Raw genomic sequence first — 23,763 nt, forward strand, 5'->3', positions numbered from 1 at the left:
CTAACGCACCGGCCAGTGCCTTACTGTCCCTGATGGAGGCTGTAGCAGGCTGGGCATTGGAGCACCCTCCACTTATAGTCCTGGGTGACTTCAATGTCCATGCCGAGGACGCGGCTTCCACTCGTGCGACGGACCTAGTGCTTTCCATGGCAGCACTGGGACTTTCCCAATATATAACAGCGCCCACGCACCAGGCTGGGCACACACTAGACCTGATCTTTGCGGCGGGAGTAATAATGGATCAGATATCTGCCGAGGCAGTGCCATGGTCTGACCACCAGGCCTTGAAGGCTTGTGTGGACATGCCACCCCTATCCTGTTTAGGCGGTGAGCAGGTTTTAGCTCGCCCGTGTAGCCAGATGGACCCATTGTGACTTTAAATGGCCATGCGGGATCCCTGGCCCTCTGGCGACTTGTTGGATGAGCTAGTGGAGATCTGGATGACCAGTTCTCCATGGCCATCGACAAAATCGCTCCCTGACGTCCTCTTCATCCTCGATCACGATCCACTCCGTGGTATACCCCGGAGTTGCGATCAATGAAATGACGATTAAGACGACTAGAGAGACAATGGCGCCACACTTGTGACGAAGCTACGAGAACATCATATAGGTCATTTATGCGGACCTATGAGATGGCAGTTCAGGCCGCAAAGAAGGCCCACTTTGCATCCAGAATTGCATCCGCGACCTCGCGCCCAGCACAACTGTTTAGTATTATTCGGCCATTAACAAATTTGCAGCAGGGCAAACAAAATATTAGAGAATTAAAAATAGGCTGTGAGGCTTTTGCGAGTTTTTTCGCAGATAAGGTCTCGTCACTCCGACACGACTTACCCGCTATAATTGATGCAGTAGAAGAACTTGGGGCACCAAGCGCGTCTTCTGGTCCAATTCTGGATTCTTTCAATCCACTCAGTCTGGAGGAAGTCGACAGGATCCTTGTAGCTGCACGCCCTACGACTTGTAGGTTGGACCCGTGCCCGTCTTGGCTTATAAAAGCGAGCCAGACGTGGCTGTGTGAACCACTACAAGTTATTGTCAACAGGTCCCTGGTAAAAGGGATCTTTCCCACACCTCTTAAAGAGGCAGTGGTCCATCCTCTCTTAAAAAAACCATCAGCAGACCCGGCCGCATTGGCAAACTATCAGCCAGTGTCGAACCTTCCCTTTTTGGGTAAGGTCATAGAGCGGGCGGTGGCAATTCAGCTACAGGGATTCCTGGAGGACACTTCCGCACTGGATCCATTCCAGTCCGGCTTTTGGCCAGGTCACGGGACGGAGATGGTTCTGGTCGCTCTCATAGATGACCTCATGCAAAATCTGGATCGGGGCGGCTCAGCAGTGCTGTTGTTATTAGATCTGTCAGCCGCTTTTGATACGGTTGACCATCAGCTACTGACTAGCCACCTTGCCGATGTGGGGATTCAGGGATCTGTGTTACAGTGGCTGACCTCTTTTCTCCAAGATCGGGGACAAAGGGTGGTGATAGGGGAGGAAGCATCCCGGAGGCACTCTCTTAGCTGTGGGGTGGCACAGGGAGCGGTCCTATCCCCTATGCTATTTAATATCTACATGCGCCCCCTTGCTCAGATTGTCAGGAGGTATGGACTGGGTTGCCATCAATATGCGGATGACACCCAGCTCTATCTACTGATGGGCGGCCAGTCTGACTGTACCCTGGAAAATCTAGACCTGGCTCTATGAGCCGTGGCATCTTGGCTCAGACTGAGTCGGCTGAAACTGAATCCAAAGAAGATGGAGGTTCTCTATCTGAGTCGGGGTGGTCCAAGGGGAGAGATCCATCTGCCGACTCTTGATGGGGTGCCACTAATATCAGCCCCTAAGGTCAAGAGCTTAGGCGTGCTCCTTGAGTCCTCCCTTACAATGGAGGCCCAGGTAGCAGCCACTGTTAGATCTGCCTTTTTTCATCTTTGGCGGGTGTGGCAGCTGGCTCCTTTCCTGGAGCACAACGATTTAGCAATGGTAATCCATGCTACGGTCACCTCAAGAATAGATCACTGTAATGCTCTCTACATGGGGCTACCCTTGACGCTAACCTGGAGACTACAGCTAGTGCAGAATGCTGTGGCACGGCTGTTAATGAGGCTGCCGCGATGGGAGCACATTCAGCCAGTGCTGAAAGAGCTGCACTGGCTACCTGTTGTGTTCCGAGTTCGCTTCAAGGTGTTGGTATTGACCTTTAAAGCCCTTTATGGTCAGGGACCTGCCTATCTACAGGACCGCCTTTCTCCATATATCCCCAGAGAGCACTGTGTTCAGGGGCAAAAAACTTACTGTCCGCCCCCAGACCAAAAGAAGCCAGGTTATGTGTGACAAGATCTAGGGCTTTTTCGGTGGCAGCATTAGAACTTTGGAACACCCTTCCGGAGGCCATAAGGGCCCTGCGGGATCTGTCTGCGTTCCGCAGGGCCTGTAAGACCAAATTGTTTAAGCAGGCCTTCGATGCTTAACTGAAAGAGGGCTGCCACCGGACATCATATAGAATGCTGGTGATCGCTGTTCAAAAATTCAATGCCGCCTATATTGTACTGATGCAGCACCAGAGAATGGTTTTAAAAATTAAAAATGTAAATTATGGTTTTATATGTTTTATTGGTTTAATTGTATTGACATGATGTTGTGAGCCGCCCTGAGTCCGCTTGCGGAGAGGGCAGGATATAAGTCGAACGTAATAAATAAATAAATAATAAATAAATTTATTTCACGATGAGAAATTCTGAAGAAAATAAAGAGATCGCAGAGAGCATTTTACCAGCTAAATTCAGAAAGCTTTTGCATCTTTTTAGAGAAGATGTTAAGGCCTAGCTGGCTCCCAGTATTAACACTGAATCATAATAAGAAGCTGATAACTTTAAAGAAAATAGAAATACTTCTGATGAAGGCTTTTGATGAAATGAGCCTACATCCAGGAGCTCATTGGATGAACTTTTCTTTGCAATCTTGTAAACTTATTGTTAGCAAATACATCACAGTGTTTGTTTTTTATTTTCTGAACAGAAGCAAGCATCCAGCCCTAGTTATGGTAAGTCATGCCAATCAGGTGGCATCAAGTCACCCAGAGGGTGCTGCCAGGCCTAGAGTAGGAAACCTCCAGGAGGAGGCTGAAGATATCCTGGTGTCACAACTGAACTCCAGGCAACAGATCTCTTTCTCCTTGGAAAAAATAACTACTTTGGAGAGTGAACTCTGTGACTTTATATTTAACTGAGGCCTTTCCCTTCTACAAAGGCTGGCTTCTGTAGACTCCACCACAATATCTCCAGAAATTTCCCACCAACTTGAAACTGGCAGTCCTAGTCAGGACTAACCCCAATGAGCTCTCACTCAAAGGCCAAAATAGGCCTGGAAAGGGCTCCCTCCCCTAGCCTTCTACTTCCCTTCTACTGACAGAACCAAGCTTGGCTGTAGGGTTGCCAGGTCCAACTCAGAAATACCTGGGGGCTTTTGGGGGTGGAGCCAGGAGACTTTCCATTCCTTCCCCAAAAATAAAAATACAACAACACTGTTCCCCTGAATATAGTCTTAATTTCCTAGTTCCCAAGCAGCTGACTGCACTTCCACTAAATGAAAATGAACACACACACACACTCACACAAAGCAGCCAAATAAACACAGTTTGCAAGCACACACTTTTGTGATCTCACTGGAACAATTTACTCACTGGAACTGCTGAATGTAACCATCTGCTGTCTTTCAATCAACTTCTTAAGACTAACAGGGAAATGAAATCAGAGCACCTTCAAACAAACAGAGGGCTCTGCTTGCTTCTCTTCCTTCAATTACCAAAACAAAATTCTGCTTAAAATGATTGTTTTCCCATTGAGGCTAAATAGTATTTTCTTTCATTCAGAGGGCCTTTTGAGTTTAAAAACTACTTGAACATCTTGATGGAATGTTTTATTTTCAGATATTGTATTTCCATTAATTCATTATTGTGGTTTGTGTTAAAACTATTTTTTCATGAATACTAATACCATTTGTAATCTCTATGCAAAGTAAAGTGCTGAAATAGGCCTTTGCTTTACTTATCCACCTTGTGATTTAACAAATCACACACAGAGACACACCACCTTATTTTGGTCACTTTTTCTGCCCCCTTCCTGCTCTTTTTCTTTCTTTTTACCCCTTCCATTTTCTTTCAGTTTTCTGGCCCCTTTCCACCAATATTTGCCATTCCTTTATCTCCTTGCTCCAGGCCCATCCATCAGTTCTGAAGTATTTCAGAATTCAGGGTTAGGGTGTGTGTGTGGGGGTGAGATTCTGTAATTATAGATGACCCTTCCAACTTTATGATTCTATTATTTATTCCCTATGGGAGGACTATTTCTGGGGGACTGGAGTGGCTGTTTTGCAACCAAATAACACCAAAACTGTAGGGACCTTGGTCCTACTTGTCCAATGAATACCCACCAGTATTCTCGTAAATTGTATCAAGGGGTCCGGTTCTATGGGCCCCTGAAAAAGGTGACTCCAGCCATCCTAGTTTTCTCCATTGTTTCCTATGGGGAAAAAAATCCATGCTTTCTCCAGGACAAAGAAGCCAATAGCCAAAAACACAAGAGCAATGGCTGGTTACAAGATTACCAATGTAAACAGAACCAACAAGCCCAAGAGAAACAATGTCAAACCAGAGAATTCCTGTCGAACTATAGACCAGTGTGGCAAGCCCAACCCATGCCCTTCTAGATCTGCAAATGTCATGCCAGATGTTTCATTTTCAGTTTATTATTATTATGGCCCACGGCCAGCATAGATCAAAACAAACTAATTTACATAAAATACAGAAGTGCACAGCCAATGAGAGTATTATAGTACAATATACAAGGAATTAAGAAGGAGGTATTTAAGAGGAGAGAGGATCTTATAGCATTCTTGACCGGGGGGGGGGGGGGGAGGAAGAAAATAAAGGAAGAAGAATGCAAAGCCTAAGGGATATTTTTTATCACTCCTTTGTGTAGTCTTTGTGAATTCTAAAGGCTGCAGCCAAAAATCTGGAGCAAGCAAGTGTAACTGTAACTTGGGAGTCAGAATCTGCCAGAAGTATATTCCTTAATTCAGAGTCCAGAAGATTTCACCAGTAAAGGTTGGATAAATTTGGTTTGTATTTCTTTATAGAGACTACACACAACCAGAGTATGTTCGATAGTTTCTACTTTACCTGTGCCACAGGTAAAGAGGTGTCAGTTATCAGAGACTGTTAAATAACCAAAATATTACAAGAATGCTAACGTTTAAAGCATGTTTTACGGTTTTTTTTTAAAAAAGAAACTTTAATTCTGCTTGTGTCCTTTATAAATTCTATGTCTTTGCTAAAAAGGAAAAGGTAGTCTCCTGCACAAGCACCAGTTGTTTCCAACTCTGGGGTGACGTCGCATCACAGCATTTTCACGGCAGACTTTTTTATGGGGTGGTTTGCCATTGCCTTCCTCAGTCATCTACACTCCCCCCCAGCAAGCATAGTACTCATTTTACCGACCTCGGAAGGATGGAAGGCTGAGTCAAGCTTGAGCCAGCTACCTGAATCCAGCTTCCGCTGGGACTGAACTCAGGTTGTGAACAGAGCTTAGGACTGCAGTACTGCAGCTTTACCACTAGGGATATTTTTATCACTCCTTTGTGTAGTCTTTGTGAATTCTAAAGGCTGCAGCCAAAAATCTGGAGCAAGCAAGTGTAACTTGGGAATCAGAATCTGCCAGAAGTATATTCCTTAATTCAGAGTCTGGAAGACCCATAAATTTCACCAGTAAAGGCTGGATAAATTTGATTTGTATTTCTTTATAGCAGGTGCCTGGCTCCTGTGCTCAGGAGAGAAGGGTCAGCAATTCTCAGTAATCATGTAACGTGTGTGACAAGTTCCTGGTCCCTCCATGAATAGCGTACTCCTGACTGCAAACAGAGGGTTAACACTTAGGAGGGCTGAATGGGTATAAACATGAGAGACCATTGGGGGGGGGGGTTGGTTACTGGGATGTGATCTCTCCCCTCCCCAAGAGGTTGTAGACAAGCAGGTGGCAGACCAAGGTTTTCTGTATGTTTGGTCAGTGTGGCTTGCACAGGGTCCTTTCTATACACTCCAGTAACTGTGCCTGACATTTTGTCAAATCACATTTCCTGGGAGAACCTTCTTTGGGGAGCGGTGTTAACTTAGATCCCCCAGATGCATCCTGCACATAACTTGGAGGGCATGTAGAGGAGCATCCTGGGGAGATCCACAGCAAGTTTGATGTCTCTAACTTGCACAGGGTCCACTCTATATACTCCTGAAGTGTCCCTTGGCATTTCTCCACAAAGCACTTTCCTGGGGGCACCTTCTTTGGGGGAGGGGCAGTATAATGTGAATCTTTTAAGCCCAATCCTCACCAAACCTGGTGAGAAGGTAGAGGAGAGTTAGCTGGAGATCCCTTGTGAGCACACAGAGGGGATCTTCCATGTCACAAACTGTTTCAATTCATATAAAGCCATTTTAGTTTCTGACGGTTAGTGGTTTGGTTCATAGGTCCGCCACAAGCCATGATCTGTCACAAACTGCATTTTCCCAGTTCATGCCAATTCCCAAAAAGAACCTCCTCCCATCTTCAGATACCTTACTGTTGTTGGTATTATCATTGGGCAGTGCCAGTGACCAGGCTATTACTATATAGCAGCAATCATATTCCTCTCCGCCCTGGCAGGTCTGCCATCTACTCATGCCATGCAAGCTCGCTGCGTGACCTTGGGCCAGTCACACACTCTCAGCCTTACCAACCTCACAGAGTAGTTGTGAGGCTAAAATGGAGAAGATAAGAAAGAGGTAAGGCACAGGGGAAAGGCAAGGTATAAATAAAATTAAATTTAAAAGTTCATACCAAAGGGCTAGGCTTCTCAACCCTCCCGCCCTGGCGAGGGACCCCAGGATTTCCACCCTCTTCCCCCGCTCCCCAAAAAATGGAAGCGGGGGGAGAGGGGGGAAATGGCGCCGAGGAGCATGGCGAGCCGCCCGATCCTGGAGTGGGCGAGGCTGCCGCGCCGCACCACTGCCGCTCCCTCCCCACCCACCGCAGTTGCTCCTCCGAGATGGGCCCAGGCTGAGCCCATCTCGGAGGAGCAGCCAAGAGGCGGCAGCAGCGCAGGGGAGGGCGAGGCAGGCCAGGAGCATGGCAAGCCGTGAATCCGGGCCCTTCTAGGACCCGGACTTGCGGCTCGCCACGCCCCCGGCCCGCCTCCACCCCCCCTCTGCTTCCACCCCAGAGGCGGAGCGGGCGAGGCCACCGCACCGCTGCCGCCTCTTCTCCGCTCGTCGTGGCTGCTCCTCCGAGATGGGCTCAGGCTGAGCCCATCTTGGAGGAGCAGCCACGGCGAGCGGAAAAGAGGCGGCAGCTGCGGGGCAGCTCGCCACGCTCCCCAGCGCCATTTCCCCCCTCCCCCAAGCTCCACCCCAGTGTCTCCTGGCTCCACCCCCAAAGTCTCCTGGCTCCACCCCCAAAGTCCTCAGATATTTCTGGGGTTGGACTTGGCAACCCTACAAAGGGCAGATGGCCTACCTATCCCTTCTTCCCCTTGCCCTTTCACATCAAATAACTGCTTTTCTAATCAGAAACAAGGAACAGCTGCTGCACGTTAATACTTTTGGGTCTTTACGGCACAGGTTCATTTCTGCCACAAGGGTTTATGGTGGATTTTGAGTCCTCTTGAGACACACAGCTTTGGGAGATATGGTTTGTGAAGAACTCAGCTCTGTGACTATATATGCCTGCCAATTTAGAATACCATTTATGCACCTAGTCCAAGCAAACCTACTAAACAGTAGTTCTTGAGATGTCAAAATCATCTTTGTAGTTAAAGGCAAAATAGACCAACATAGTCACGCCTTTGGAATTTAACTGCATCAGTGGCATTAATATACATGTGCATTGTTGCTTCAGAACCATTAGTACCCTTTCCCCCCATTACTAGGAATTGTTCTTCCTTAGCTGTGACATATACCAGGTCAGCAACTTGTGAATCATTTTAGTTTTTAGGGGAATGTAAAGAGGACTGCATAGCATGAAGACAAACAGGTGGAATCCTTTGGCTACATATTTGACATCAAGTAACATCGAGCTCCAGAGAAAAGTGTAAGGTAGAATGATGACATTTTCAGTTCTGAATGATATTATGCTTATTGCTAAAAGGGAAAAATAGTTAAAAATGTTCTGCAGCATACAATCCATTCATCTGAGAAAAAGAATACTGGAAATTGCTGAGCAGGAAGAAGAAATTGTAGAAAGAAAATGCTGATGTGTTAATTCAACTCAAAATAATTCAACTCAGTTTTTTTTAATAATCTTGGGGAAAATGACTGTTAAATTAAAGATGCAGTTGTAGATTAAATTTTCTGGCATTTGTTTCATTACACATAATCTTTTCCACAATACATATACCAGGTACACTCTTGCCTCTGAAATCTACAGGTGGATTTTAAGGTGCCGCTGTGTGCTCTCTATCTCTTACACACACAAATTAACACAGCTACTTATCTTGAAGCTGCAGATAATTATTATACAAGGTAAGTCTAAAAATTAATTAATTTGATTTGTGTGCAGCTGCTTGAATTGTTTAGCAGTTTATATTGTTGACACCAAATATTTACAAATGCAGGTAATGATAGCATTTCCTAACTATAAGGGTGCTTTGATTATATAGACTTGGTTCAGATACAATGTAAGATCATGGTTTAACTACGCTATGGTTACTGTAATTGTCTGAATATGGGTCACAGTACTAATTATGGCTAGTTAGGATCTGTCAAAGCAGGGTCTGAAACTATGGTTTGGAGCTGGGTAATTAATGATGTTTAATGTTAACTATGGTTGTGTATGATGTACAGGCATGGACATCCTGGCCTAACCCTGGCTACTTTCCTGGAGATACACTTGTAGGCTCCCTGGTGGAAGAGATTCTTAGCCAGGGTGAAGGTGATGAAAACGATATATGTCAAGGCAAACCAGGATCTGAGTGACATTCACTTAGCTGAATCCTGGTTTCAGAAGCTAGTTTTAAAAAGTCATAGATCTGAATTATCTGTGGCCTAGAGAAGAAACAGAAAAGGAATCTAGAGTAAATTATCTGAATCTAAATTTCTTTTCAAAATTTGTAATTAATATTCTCAAGATTTTTACTCCAAAATTCCCACTCCAAAATTCCCTTTTAGGGTTCCCCCCCCCCCCCAAGAATGGCTGCAGATGCACAAATCAGGATTCACTTTCCATGAAACAAAACATCAGGCTAGGATCTTAAAATACTTCTGATATCTCTAACAACCTACATTAACTGAGAGCTTAATAGCTGCAGAAGATTGGAAAACAGTTTGGAGTAGAGATGATTAGAAGCAGTAAAACGCTGAATAGCAGTGCTAGAAGGTAACACTGGGGTAAGTCTTCCGATTCTATGCCCTGTTGTTGCCCCTCAGGAATAACTAGCTGTCCACTGTGTGAGTCAGGATGCAGAATGCACTGGTCTGATCCAGCAGGATGCTTTTTATGTTCATATTCAGAGTCACTCATTATTGTGCTCTGATTCATCTTTGTAAATTATTACCAGTTTAAGAAGAAAAAAAATATTGTGTACTTCTGCAAAATTCTGTGGTATGCACTCTTAGTTTTACCATGAGATGCAGTCCCTTCACCCAAGCTCCAAGAAGATAGCACAATTCCTATGTCCAATCACCCACAATAACCAAAATCATGCCCTTGACAAGCTCTACAGAGAATACATGATAAGAGCACCCACTCCTGATATCACCATTTGGTAGCAAATATTATAATGTATATGCAAGGGAGGGCTGCCTTTTCAGGAAATAACCTTTGATAAGACATGTTCATGGATTTGTCAAACTGTATTTTTAACTTTCCCAAGCCAGTAGCCATACATACCATAGCTTAGACATATTCAGTATGAAGAAACTGAGCGTCTACCTGTGCCATGTTCCTCTGTTTTGCAGCTCTGAAGAGAAAAATGAATGCAATGTCTGAAGACAACATTACCACAGAGGTCAATGTATTTGTATTTGTAGATTTAACAAGCAACTCAAAGCTCCAGATCATTCTCTTCCTGCTGTTCCTCCTTATTTATACAGCCACCTTGCTTGGAAATCTGGGAATGATTGCCATAATCAGATCTAGTCCCCGGCTTCACACACCAATGTACTTCTTTCTCAGTAACCTTTCTTTCCTGGACGTTTGCTTCTCAACTGTGGTTACCTCTAAGACGTTAATGAACCTTCTGGCAGAGAAATCCATATCCCTGACTGGATGTGCTCTACAGATGTATTTTGTAATAGGTTTGGCAAGCACAGAGTGCTTTCTACTTGCTGCTATGGCATATGATCGATACGTAGCTATTTGTAAACCACTGTTGTATCCAAGCCTCATGTCCCCTAGAATCTGTATTCTTCTGGTGATTGGATCATACATCCTTGGGCTTTTGCATTCTCTTGTTCATACCGTCTTTACCTTCAGACTCTCCTTCTGTGGTTCTAATAAGATCAGTCATTTATACTGTGATATCAGTGCACTTTTATTACTCTCCTGTTCTGATACGCATGTCAATGAACTCCTGATTTTTTATGTTGCTGGTCTTGTGGAAACAATGACCATCTTGAGTGTCTTGGTTTCATATGCATACATTTTGGCTAACATTGTGAAGATCAGCTCAGCTGCAGGAAAGCTCAAGGCCTTCTCTACATGCACCTCCCACCTGACTGCTGTCACCATCTTTCATGGGGCAATTCTCATTTTACATTTCCGACCCAAGTCTAGCAATGGATCCTCCATCCAAGAGGTGAGTGACAAAATTCTTTCTGTGTTCTACACAGTTATAATCCCACTGTTGAACCCACTGATTTACAGTCTGAGAAACAAGGAAGTGAAGGATGCCTTAAATGCTGTTCAGAGGAAGTTGTGTATGAAAACTACCCCAAATTTCCAGTAATAAGAATTAACCAATAATTCTGAGTAATAATTTCTATATGTGTGTGTATATGTAACAAATCTACAGTTCATAAAAAGAAAACAAGATGCTTCCACAGAAGTAATACTATTATTTATTGTTTTCGAGGCCTGAAGCTTCAGTTTTCTATTTTATTCCTAGATAAATGTTTGGAACATTAGATCTCTGTAGTTCTCTGTCTGGGTTGAACTGAACTTCATTTTGAGACAAGTCTTTCAGAGGCTCACCATCACCAGTGTTATGTCTGTCAAAGACCACAGAAGTACCCAAATAAAATTCAAGCATTGAAAAGAATAATCAGCTCAGTTTATTAGCATCTCAAACGAGCCAGTTACCAGCAACAACTTGGCTGGTACCAAATCAACAAGATAATAAATACTTCAGGTTTCACAGTTTATACCACTGCTGTGTTGGGAGGCTGCTCCTGTTAAAGAAGCATTACATCATAACCAGTTTTGGGAGACCATAAAATAAGATGTAGGAGCAATCCTTGGTAAACATCTGCACAAGTCCAGAAGATAGCCAAAACAATGTTATCACTGAGGAGCACCATCAAACATTATCTTCATTAAACCAATTCTATTTATACAAATTATAGAATCTTTAATAGAAACCTCTTATAAAGTAACATTACAGGGAGCTGGCAGTGACAGTTTTGGCAACTGAGAAACACCCTTGGGCGACTTAATCACTTTCACACAGTTACACCAAGCAATATACAAAAATTCAAAGCAGTACACAATTAAAGTTTCTTAAATTCTATCTACCTAGGTCCCACACATTCCAAAGTTCATAAAAAGTTCATTCCATTTGTGGGTCTGGATGTGGTAAACAAATTCCATTAAGCCATAAATGAGACATATTTCTAGACTTGACAATCCCCAGGTCCCAGTGAAGGATCTCCCTGTTTTGCAGGATCCTTCCCACCCGCAGTCAGCTGGCCGGTGGGAGGAAGCCCCACCCCAACAGCCCCCATGTGCCTTTCTACTTCAGAAGACTTAAGAAGATGCTTGGAAAGACTTGCTTTTTAGATTATATGTCTGTGCCTTTAAATCTAGGAGCCAGGCTGAATGGGGGTGGGGTGAGCCGGCAGAACAACATGGCTGCTCACAGTGACCTGTGAAACTGTAAGCAAGCAAGGGAAAGCAGCCAAGACCCTCCATTTGTTTTACAATCTTTTCAGAAGTTGTTTGCATAGTTAAGGGTAAACTAGAACCTTCGGTTTCTCTGGGTTAGTCTGAAAAACTTGGAACTCAGTGACTCATTGCCCCAGTAAATTGCCCCAGTGAGGCCAAACAAGTGTTGGATTGCAAACTGTTTATTTTGACTGCTCTTTGTGTGTGTGCATGTGTGTGTGTGTGTGTGTGTGTGTGTGAGAGAGAGAGAGAGAGAGAGAGAGAGAGAGAGTACACCAGACGTGCAGCTGGTTGGGGATGAGGAAATGAAGACTGTATTCAGGGGAACTGCACTGCTGTATTTTACTTATTTGTTTTAGGGAATGTGAGAATCTCTTGGCTCCACCCCCAAAGTCCTCGGATATTTTCTGAGTTAGACTTGGCAACCCTAATAGATGAAGGTTTATTATGATTTGTTACAGGCATTCTAGCTCCCATTGGGACATAGCCAGGAATAACCCACGTTAGGCAAAGCACTCTAAAATACCCCAAACATTCCTTCCCTCCTGCGTTACTACTCAACTCTTAGTCACAGCAATACAGTATTTTCGCTTTTAAGCAAAACACTACACATTTCAAAGGGGATAATGTGCTATCAAAGGCTGTGGCCAGATGGTAGATGTGGGATTATGCAGTAGGAATGATGTTTGCTTTGCTTGTACCCCACAAAGATAGGGGAGGATCATGCAATCAGCACACCAGCCTGCTTCCCTATAATTCTGATGACACAAGACCTCAAGATCGTTACACCCGTGTTCAACCCGCATTTTTTATTTCTTAGATAAATGTATTCTTGACAACTGCTGAGCTGGTATTAGACATGACCTCATGGGCAGATGTCTTCCTGTTAGTGCTTTTGTCTGTTTAATGCTGTAAACTGGTTTATTTTTAGCGCAACTGATGCAGCGATAAATAAACCCTTGCTCAGAGAGGCAAGGCAGATGCATTTTCTTCCTCAATACACGAGTCGAGAGTCTTCATTCCTACAGTAGATAAGGAGGGGTTAACACATGAGTGTTTCCAGGCTGCAGACAATTTGCATGCGAATGCATTTCATGTTGTAACTGACTCCCCTCAAGGACATAAGATAGCTTTAAGTGGCCAGACATGGAAAGATGCAGGAACTGACAGTTGAAAGGGGAGCGGGGAAGGGAGGCAAAGGAAGCGACAAAGAACAGAAAAGGCATCTTTGCCTGATAACATATTCAATGAGAGTACAATACTACATCACAAAGCAACAGTGGCAGAAAACTGTGAAGGGTTCTGACAGTTCTCTCAACCCCATGCATAATTTTAGAAACCTCTATCATGTCCTTCGCCTTTGTCTTTTTTTTTTCTAAATGGAAAAGTCCAAGACTCTTCATCCTTGTTCCATAGGGAAGGCACTCAACCCCCTAATCATCTTGGTTGCCCTCCTTTGTACTTTCCCCAGCTCTGCAATGTCCTTTTTGAGACAGGGACTAAATGAGGTTGCACCATAGATTTACACAGGAGCATTACAATATCAAGTTTTATTTTTTGTTTTTTTTTTAAAAAAAAAATTCTAAATCCCTTTCACAATAATTCCTAACAAAGAATTTGCCTTTTTCAATACATCACACAGGGCTGACACTTTCATTGAGCTATCTACTAAGACCACAAGATCTTTTCCCCTCTCAATCTCAATAAATTCAGACCCCATTAACCTATACTTGAAGCTGGGATTTTTTTTTTAATACCAATGTGCATTACCTTACACGTACCACCATTGAATTTCATTTGCCACATCGTCACCCACTCACCCAGTTTGTGGAGGTCCTTTTGGAACTCTTCACAGTCAGCCTTGGTTTTCACCATCTTGAATAATTTTGTGTCATCTGCAAACTTGGCCACTACACTACACATCCCTAGTTCCTGATCATTTATGAATAAATTAAATAGTACTGGCCCTGATAGAATAAATATAAGATTCATTAATTCAATGAAGAAGGAGATATAAAAGTCAGAAGGCCCCCACCCTTCCCCAGTTTTTTTTAGCAGTTGAAGCTCTGTGTTTTTTTTTGTTGTTGTTGTTACTGGCTTCCTGCCTCCCTCGATGTGGCTTGGTGGTTAGGCCATTTCCTATTGCAGTTTCTCAGAAGTTTAGCGTTAGAACCCTCCCTTGTTTCCTGCTCTTCATATCTCTCTAGCCACCATAAGTTACCTATTTCTGGGGAAATGTTTTTCATGAATTAAACAAGCCAAACTGTTATAAATCTATGATATTTAGCATGAAGAGTAGGGTAAGATATGGTACAAATAATTAGCCACTAGGGCAAAATTATTTTTGGAACTGTATACTCAGTTGGATTATGCGCATTGCATAGATAAGAGGTGTCAGAACTGGAAACATCAAAGGGCACCTGCAAATGTTTATCCGTCACCCTTCAGTGGTTAGTGTTTGTTTGAAATGCAGAATCACAGGGTTAATGAAATTCACAAATATGGAGTCAGTTGTGCTAACTGAATACCATTTTAGCTAAGCATATAGATAAAGTTACAAGTTCTGACAAAAGGAAGTGTTGCTGGGCAGAGATATTTGTAACTTTTACCTTATACGGCTAAAGCCCTCAGCCTAATCGGCCGTTGAAGCTAGACTGTGAGCTCTGACCAATGGCAGACAGCCTCAGAGTGAGATAGGGATGTGTGACGTCGGGGATGTCTTATAAGGCAAGGGGCTTGGCCAAACTGGCAGAGAGGCAGCCTTGATTTCTATGTCTCTCTCCTTCTGCAGAAGTGAAAATAAAATGATTTTCTCTGAACAACAAAGCCTCCAGCCTGGTAATTGGTATCTGGGAGAAGGGGCATTGCCCCCAAAACCGGTTGACAGCCCCAATAATGATCCTTGTGGGATCCCGCTGCTTACTTATTTCCATTGTGAGAACTGTCCATTTATTCCTATTCTTTGTTTCCTGATATTTAACAAGTTTTTAATCTATGAGCTCCGTCCTCTTATCCTGTATTCTAAATTTCCTCAGGGGTGTTTGATGACATTCCTGTCAAAAGCCTTTTGAAATTCCAAGTATATAATGTCTTCCAGGTCACCATTGTCTACATGTTTGTTCACTTTCTCAAAGAACTCCAAAAGTTTGGTGAGGCAGGACTTCCCTTTGTAGAAGCCATGTAGGTTTTCCCTCAGCAGACTTTGTTCCTCTATGTGCTTAACAATTCTATCTTTGATTACAAATTCAGTTAATTTGCCTGGGACAGAAATTAGGCTTACTGCCCTGTAATTTCCTGGTTCCACTCTGAAACACTTTTTCAAAACTGGTGTAGCATTTGCTACTTTCCAGTCTACATTTGCTATTTTGCAGCTGAATTTGGTGATAGGTTACATCTACAGGTTAGTAGATCAACTATCTCACATCCAAGTTTCTAAAAGATCTCTCAGTTGAATGCCATCAGGACCTGGATACTTATTGGTTTTTAATTTCCCTGTAGGTCTAGAACTGCATCTCTGAAGAATCTCAGTTTGGCTCAGTTCTTCAGACTCCTTTCCTAAAGATAGGGGCCGTGGCATGGGTACATGCCCTACACTTTGCATATTGAACACAGAAGCAAAAAAGTCATTGAGCTTCTCTGCCATTTTCCCATCTTCCTTTAGCAATCTTTTCATTCTTCTATCATTCAACAGCCTCACTGCTTCTCTGGCTGGTTTTCTTCTCCAGATTTATTTGAAATTTTTTATTGTTTGTCACCTGGCTGGCTTCAACAAAGGCCAGGACCTTTTCGGTCCAGGCTCCTACTTGGTGGAATTAGCTCCCGCTGGAGATTAAGGTTGCCAAGTCCAATTCAAGAAATATCTGGGGACTTTGGGGGTGGAGCCAGGAGACTTTGGGGGTGGAGCCAGGAGACATTAGGGGTGGAGCCAAGATCAAGGCTGTGACAAACATCATTGAACTCCAAAGGGAGTTCTGGCCGTCACATTTAAAGGGACGGCACACCTTTTCAATGCCTTCCTTCCATAGGAAATAATGAAGGATAGGGGCACCTTCTTTTGGGGCTCATAGAATTGGACCCCCTGGTCCAATTGTTTTGAAACTTGGGGGATATTTTGGGGAGAAGCACTAGATGCTATACTGAACATTTGGTGCTTCTACCTTCAAAAACAGCCCCCCCCAGAGCCCCAGATACCCGCAGATCAATTCTCCATGATTTTCTATGGGAATAAATCTCCATAGGGAATAACAGAGTTTCCAGCAGACATTTCCCTCCCCCTGCTTTCTGATGACCCTGAAGCGGGGGGGAGGGTCTCCAAACCGGGGGATCCCCTGCCCCCACCTGGGGATTGGCAACCCTACTGGAGATCCAGGCCCTGCGAGACTTATCAAGGTTTCGCAGTGCCTGTAAAATGGAGCTCTTCCACCAGACTTTCAATTAATCTAGTGGGTGTCCTTTGAAAGTCATCACCTCCCCTAGCATTTCACCATTATGGTGTTATGTTATGCTAATTCATTGGGGCAGACCTTCAGTTTTTAAAAGAAGTCTGTTTACTATTTATAGCTTCCTTCATTTACATTGTTAACCATGAAGTCTTTCATTTAGACTTGGCAGTGACTTTCCTGACCTGTGGAATGCATTCTACTTGGGCTTCAACTGGTGTACTTTAAAATGTAACCTGTCCTATTAGCCATCAGTCGCATGCTGTTTACCGCCTATATTTGTAAGACTGTTTACTGTGCTGCTCCTGTTTTGTAATGTCTGTTTTTATGGTATTGTTTTAACTCTGCTTTATTGTTGTGAGCCACCCTGAGCCCACTTGCAGGATAGGGTGGGATATAAATCTAAAAATTAAATTAAATTAATATGGATGCCCACTGCCTCAACCAAAGGCCTGGTGGAATAGCTCTGTCTTACAGGCCCTACAAAATGATAATAGGTCAGATAGGGCCCAGACCTCTGTGGGGAACTGATTCCACAGGCCGGGGCTAAGGCTGAAAAAGCCCTGGCCCTGGTTGAGGCAAGACAGACATCATTCAGGCCAAGGATAGTCAAAAAATGTTGTGACACAGATCATAGTGATCTCTGGGGCACATATGGGGAGAGGCAGTCCCGCAGGTATGTCAGTCCCAGGCTACATAAGGCTTTAAATGTCAAAACCAGAACACTGAAGAACATAAGAACATAAAATAAGCCATGTTGGATCAGGACAATGGCCCATCCAGTCCAATACTCTGTGTCACACAGTGGCCAACCCCCCCCCCCCTCCGTGTCATCAGGAGGTCCAAAAGGTTCAAAACACTTTACCCCCCCCCCCAGCACCAACAATACAGAGCATCACTGCCCCAGACAGAGAGTTCCAACAATATGCTGTGACTAATAGCCACTGATGGACCTCTGCTCCATATGCTTATCCAATCTCCTCTTGAAGCTGGCTATGCTTGTAGCCACCGCCACTTCCTGTGGCAGTGAATTCCACATGTTAATCACCCTTTGAGTGAAGAAGTACTTCCTTTTATCCATTCTAACCCGACTGCTCAGTAATTTCATTGAATGCCCACGAGTTCTTGTATTACCTTCTCTATCCCATGCATAATCTTGTAAACCTCTATCATGTCACCCCGCAGTCAACGTTTCTCCAAGCTAAAGAGCCCCAAGCGTTTTAACCTTTCTTCATCGGGAGTGTTCCAAACCTTTAATCATTCTAGTTACCCTTTTCTGAACTTTTTCCAATGCTATAATATCTATTTTGAGGTGCAGTGACCAAAATTGTACACAGTATTCCAAATGAGACCGCACCATCGATTTATACAGGGGCATTATGATACTGGCTGATTTGTTTTCAGTTCCCTTCCTAATAATTCCCAGCATGGGGTTGGCCTTTTTTATTGCAATTTCACACTGGCCGTTTTCGCACTAGCGTTTACTCCGGCGTAGCACCCCATTTACCTCCGGATCTTTTCCTGGTTTTCCCACCTGTTGCTCCGGCGCTGCGGTTTGCTCCGGCGCTGCAGGGGTTTCACGCCAGAGTATCTAGATCCACCTCCTTCCGGAGTTTTTGAAAACCTCCGGATCCACACCGGATCCACTCCTCGGAGTTTGCTGTGGGAAATCCATCCACGCCGGATCGACTGCTTTGTGGGCGTCACCCTCTCCCTTTCCGTCCTCCCACCCCATCCACCCCCTTGGCCAATCATCAGCCTTTCGCGGCGCTTCCCCAAAGTGCCAGCACGGCCATTTTTTTTTTAAACTTCACAGTTTTGCGTAATAGCGATATTTCGAAATTAACAAATAGAAAAAAAAAACCCTCCTGGAATAGCCTCAATTGCCACTTCAATTGGTTTCGTTAGAATTTTTTATTATTATTATTGACTTTAGTTGCGTTATTTCGCTGTTGCGTTATCTCGATAATGCGAAAACGACCATTGTTGGGGGGGGGAATCTAGTGCCGGTGCGGGCCAAAGCGTTCATGTGTGCGGCAGGAGGGACGTGCCGGGCCAGGTGGAGGGCAGCCTCATGCGCGAAGGCACAGCTGTCGGAGGAGGAGGACGCGGCTCGTGAGCTGCGACGGGCCCGGGCGAGGCTCTTGCTGCCTGTCGCTCTTTGTGGCTCGCATGGCCACCCGGGTGCTGAGCATGAGCGCCCGCCTGGGGCCAGAGGAGCCCGTCTTCACCCAGCTCAAGCCAGTTCTGGGGGCCCGGGAGGCCATGCTCTTCGGCGGCCCCGGGGAACTCAAGCCGCCGCCGCCCGGAGCTGGGGGAGGAGAGCGCCTGCCCGCCGAGGAGATGGTGCAGACCAGGTGTGAAATGGAGAAGTACCTGACGCCCCAGCTCCCCCCTATCCCCTTTCCATCTCGGCGCTCCAGCAGGGCCAGCTCTATCAGCTCCTCAGTTCGGATTTAGATATGCCAAACCCGACCACGCAGGCGGCGGTGATGGACTCTCTCAGCGGGGTTTCTATGGCATCCACCATGGCAGGCCTTAACACCCTGTCGGCCGGGATGCCCCAGACGACCATGAAGCCTTTCCAAGGGATCCCTCAGTGCACGTACACCATGCCCAATCAGTTCCTTCAGCAGCAGGCCCCTTATTTCCCGCCTTCGCCCCCGAGCTCGGAGCCCGGCAGTCCCGACAGGCAAGCTGAATTGCTACAGAACCTGACACCTCCTCCGTCCTACGCCGCCACGATCGCTTCCAAGATGGTGATTCACAACCCCAATTTGCCCGCAAACCTCCCGATGAATACACCCCCCATGCCGACGGTGAGGTACAACAGGCGGAGTAATCCGGACTTGGAGAAGAGACGCATTCACTACTGTGATTATCCTGGTTGCACTAAAGTATATACAAAGAATGGGGCGGGGGGGGGGGAGCTCTGGCAGCAGGAATCAGTCAGGTCCCCGTTGCAAGCGCCAGCCGGGGAGGGGAAAGAGAGCGGAGGAAATCCCAGCTTCGCCACCCGGGAGGGAGCGAGGCTGGGAAAGGAAGAAGCTGCCACACACACACACACACACACACACAAACCCCTCGATTTCTCTCTCTTCGTTATTGCGATATTTCGCAACTTCAGAATTTGGGGGGGGAATCTAGTGCTAGGATTCTCCACTGTGAATGCTTCTGTTAATACATAAAGGGCTGTGGAGGATTCTACAGCTGCAGCCAATCCATAAGCAGCAGCAGCACACGTGATGCGGTTTGTCCACGAAAAGAAGGGGAGGGAACAGCTGTGCCTGCTCGATGTTACGTTAGTACGTTAGTACGTCCTTACGCAACCAGACTTGCGCTTAAAAAAAAAATGATTGACAGGGCATCGAACTCAAGTCGATGCCAGTGGGAAAACGATTTGAGCCGGGGCTTCAGGGAAGGCGACTCCGCAAAGAGTCACTAGTGCGAAAACGAGAAAAATGATCCGGACATAATTGCGCCGCGGAATAAGGGGAGCAAACGCTAAGTGCGAAAACGACCACTGTCTTGACATTTTCAGTGAGTTATCTACAACAACTCCAAGATCTCTCTCTTGGTCAGTCTCTGCCAGTCCATACCCCATCAACTTGTATTTGTAGCTGGGATTCTTGGCCCCAGTGTGCATTACTTTGCACTTGGCCACATTGAACCTCATCTGCCATGTTGACACCCATTCACCCAGCCTCAACAGATCCCTTTGGAGTGCCTCACAATCCTCTCTGGTTCTCACCACCCTGAACAATTTAGTGTCATCTGCAAACTTAGCCACTTCATTGCTTATTCCAAACTCCAAATCATTAATGAACAGATTAAAGAGCATGATACCCATTACTGAGCCCTGCGGCACCCCACTGCTTACCATCTTCCACTGTGAAAATTGCCCATTTATACTCACTCTCTGTTTCCTTTTAATTAGCCAGTTTTTGATCCACAAGAGTAGGGGTCCCCAACCCCTGGCCCATGGACTGGTGCTGGCCCATGACCTGTTAGCAACTGGGCCATGGAGTGAGGCAGAGACCTTTGACTACTCCTCATTTAAAGACCCCCAAGGGGGGCAGAGATGGGGTGTGGGCATGGGGGCAGCCAAAACCCCAGCACCCCCACCAGTCCATGGAAAAATTATCTTCCACAAAACCAGTCCCTGGTGCCAAAAAGGTTGGGAACCGCTACACAAGAGGACTTGTCCTTTTACTCCACAAATCTCAAGCTTACTAAAAGCCTTTGATGAGGAACTTTATCAAAAGCTTTCTGGAAGTCAAAGTAAACAACATCTATTGGGTCCCCTTTGTCCACATGTTTGTTCACCCCCTCAAAGAATTGTAACAGGTTAGTGAGGCAAGATCTTCCCTTACAGAACCCATGTTGAGTCTTCCTCAACAACTTGCGTTCCTCAATGTGCCTACTCATTCTGTCTTTGATAATGGTTTCTACCAACTTTCCTGGTATTGAAGTCAGACTGACTGGTCTGTAATTTCCCAGATCTCCTCTGGAACCCTTTTCAAACACGGGGGTGACTTTGCTACCTTCCAGTCCTTAGGAACGGAGACAGATTTCAATGAAAGATCTGGTACTCAACTGGTAGCTGGCGCAATTGGTATAGCGCTGGCTGAATGCCTGCCCACAAAGGCAGTTCAGTTAACAGCCATGCCACAACATTTTGCACCAGCTGGAGTTTCCGGATCAGCCCCAGGGGCAAGGTTGTATAGAGCGAGTTACAATAATCCAGTCTAGAAGTGACCATCACATGGATCACTGTAGCTAAGTCTTGGGGGGGGGGATAGGTAGGTTGTTAGCTGTCTGATCTGCCAAAGATAGTAAAAAGCAGATCGGGCAACTGCTGTGACCTGGGCTTCCCTGGAAAGTGAGGCATCCAGGCCCTATATAGCTTGCAACCAGCAAAACTAGTTTGCTTGGTTTTATTTTTCAGTGATGTGTTTCATTTTGATTTTAAAGGTTTTTAAGACATGTTATTATTCTATATGTGTTCACTTTGTTAGCTGCCTTGCTGGCCCTGATGAGGGAAGAAAGGTGGGGTATATATTTTGTAAATGAGATAAAATGAATGATAAAGCCAATATCACCTGTGGCGTACTTACTTATTCTTTTTAAAATTTATTACCTCTGGTCAAATAGGATTTGAAGAATTAAATAAACATGTAAAACATTATTTCCTGTTGTTTCAAACTCAGGTCTTCCTCTTTAATATCATCATCATGACTGTATCCAATAATGAAGTTGGTGGCATGTGTCAGTCATGAAGACAGAACAATCAGACCATCTATAGAGAAGGTCAGTGTTATTTGGTGACAGGTGATGCCACTTCTTCCTAAAAGCCAGTTGTGATGACAGCACATAAGCAACTCTCTGACAGTTCTATTAATTTGTGCCAGTAAACTGCCAAATGAGACTGCTGGGATATTGATTGTTCAGACTGCATGGAACATGCTAGGGTGAATCTAGAGGTAGAGATCCACAAATGAAAGGAGAGATAGACCTACAGTTTCCCTGTTATGCATATGGGGGGGGGGGGGTTGGTCACCCAGAAGCAGCCTTTGGGCTGCAATGGAATGAGTCCTGCTCTGTTGATAGAAATCAACTCTGTCAGCAAAATATTGCCACTGGATCCAATGCATCATGTTGCTCTTACAATTGTATCAATTGTCAGTTGATGTCCACATCCAAACCAAAGTGCTGATGATCGAGGCTCTGATGATCGAGGTGCTAGATACCCTTAAGAACTTTTCTGTAATGAGCCTGTCCGCCCACACATTAAGATCTTCCTAAAAGACCCTGTTCTTGATGTCCTCACCTTCAGAAATATGATGTGGGATGAATAGGACTGAATCTTTTGGTCTGGGTGAAGAAGACTATGGCATTCCTCCACAGGGTAAAACAGACAGATGCTAGTCAAGTAAGAGTTCAAATCCAATATCTTAGGAAACCAGGAACTCTTGCAAGAGGTCAAGACACTTAACAGGGTACGCATGGCTTGTTCTATACTGTACATGAATGTTCTGATTGTGCAACTCAGAATGCAGAGACCATCTATCCAGTTCCAGAAGCAAAGAATGGGTGGCAAGGGAAAAGACAGCATGGTTGAAACACCTATCTGTTTTGTCAGCTGAGGTAAGGTTGCCAGATCCAACAGAGGAAATATCTGGGGACTTTGGGGGCGGAGCCAGGAGCAAGGTTGTGTGACAAATGCAATCGAATTCAAATTCTGGCCATCACATTTAAATGCCTTCAAGGATGAGGGCACCTTCTTTTGGGGCTCATAGAATTGGACCCCCTGGCCCAATCTTTTTGAAACTTAGAGGGTATTTTTGAGGAGAGGCACCAGATGTTATGCTGAAAATTTGGTGCCTCTATTTCAAAAAACAGACCCCCCCCCCCGAGATCCATGGATCAATTCTACATTATACCCTATGGGGACCAGACTCCATAGGGTATAATGGAGTGCCAAAGGACACTCCCCCCACCCCAGCTTTCTGATAAGCCTGAAGTGGGAAGAGGGCCTCTAAATCAGGGGATCTCTTGCATCCAACTGGAGATTTATATAACAACACAAAAAACTGTGGAAAATAACGAATAAATCATGAAAATTACTTCAAAAATATAATTAATTAATTTTTAAACACTACAACATCAGATATTATTGCATATTAACAAGAATTCATGAATACAAGGTATAAAGTGCAGAGAATAAATTTTCAAAAGTGGTTGCAGATAATCATGTCCATTGCCAACTTAAGACGCTTGAAGACTATTCACCCGACTCCACGGGACAAATAAAGTGCCAGTGTCAACCGTGTTGCAAATGCAGATAGTTCTTGTTTTTCTGGAAAAAGGATTTTGATTTTAAGATGTTACTTTAGACTTTCATCCTTTAAAGAAGTTTGATATATAGTGGATAGTCATCAGCCTCTAACAGTAAAGCCTGTAATACTGTTTCAAGTGTCTTCATCTAAGCGACGTATTCCACTTATCTGTAACCAACACAATGCATCATTCTAACATGTATTTCAACACTTCATACCATTTATCTGAATCATCCAGGGCATCACAACTCACCAGCACCCAGCATACCACATTCCTGTGACACTAGCTCTGGAGAAAACCTCAAAGGATCTTCCTGCACAATCTGACCTTTATATTTACAAATTGGAAACAGCTGGTAAAA

General features: G+C 44.8%; 1 protein-coding gene and 1 pseudogene across 1 annotated transcript; both read left to right on the forward strand.

Annotated features, from left to right (window-relative positions):
• The first annotated feature begins 9,994 nt into the window (after positions 1-9,994).
• LOC132589697 (olfactory receptor 5T7-like) lies at positions 9,995-10,969 on the forward strand. The gene has a single exon (XM_060262427.1). It carries the CDS (start codon positions 9,995-9,997, stop codon positions 10,967-10,969), a length of 975 nt encoding a protein of 324 aa, XP_060118410.1.
• Positions 10,970-18,734: 7,765 nt separating this feature from the next.
• On the forward strand, positions 18,735-21,841 carry LOC132589698 (Krueppel-like factor 5; annotated as a pseudogene).
• Positions 21,842-23,763: the final 1,922 nt, after the last annotated feature.

The sequence above is a fragment of the Heteronotia binoei genome, chromosome 21, assembly GCF_032191835.1.
Source record: "Heteronotia binoei isolate CCM8104 ecotype False Entrance Well chromosome 21, APGP_CSIRO_Hbin_v1, whole genome shotgun sequence".
In the NCBI taxonomy this organism is placed as follows: domain Eukaryota; kingdom Metazoa; phylum Chordata; class Lepidosauria; order Squamata; family Gekkonidae; genus Heteronotia; species Heteronotia binoei.

What these genes read in the sequence shown, in the direction of transcription:
- LOC132589697 (XM_060262427.1), top strand. Translation starts at nt 9,995, where the DNA reads ATGAATGCAATGTCTGAAGACAACATTACCACAGAGGTCAATGTATTT.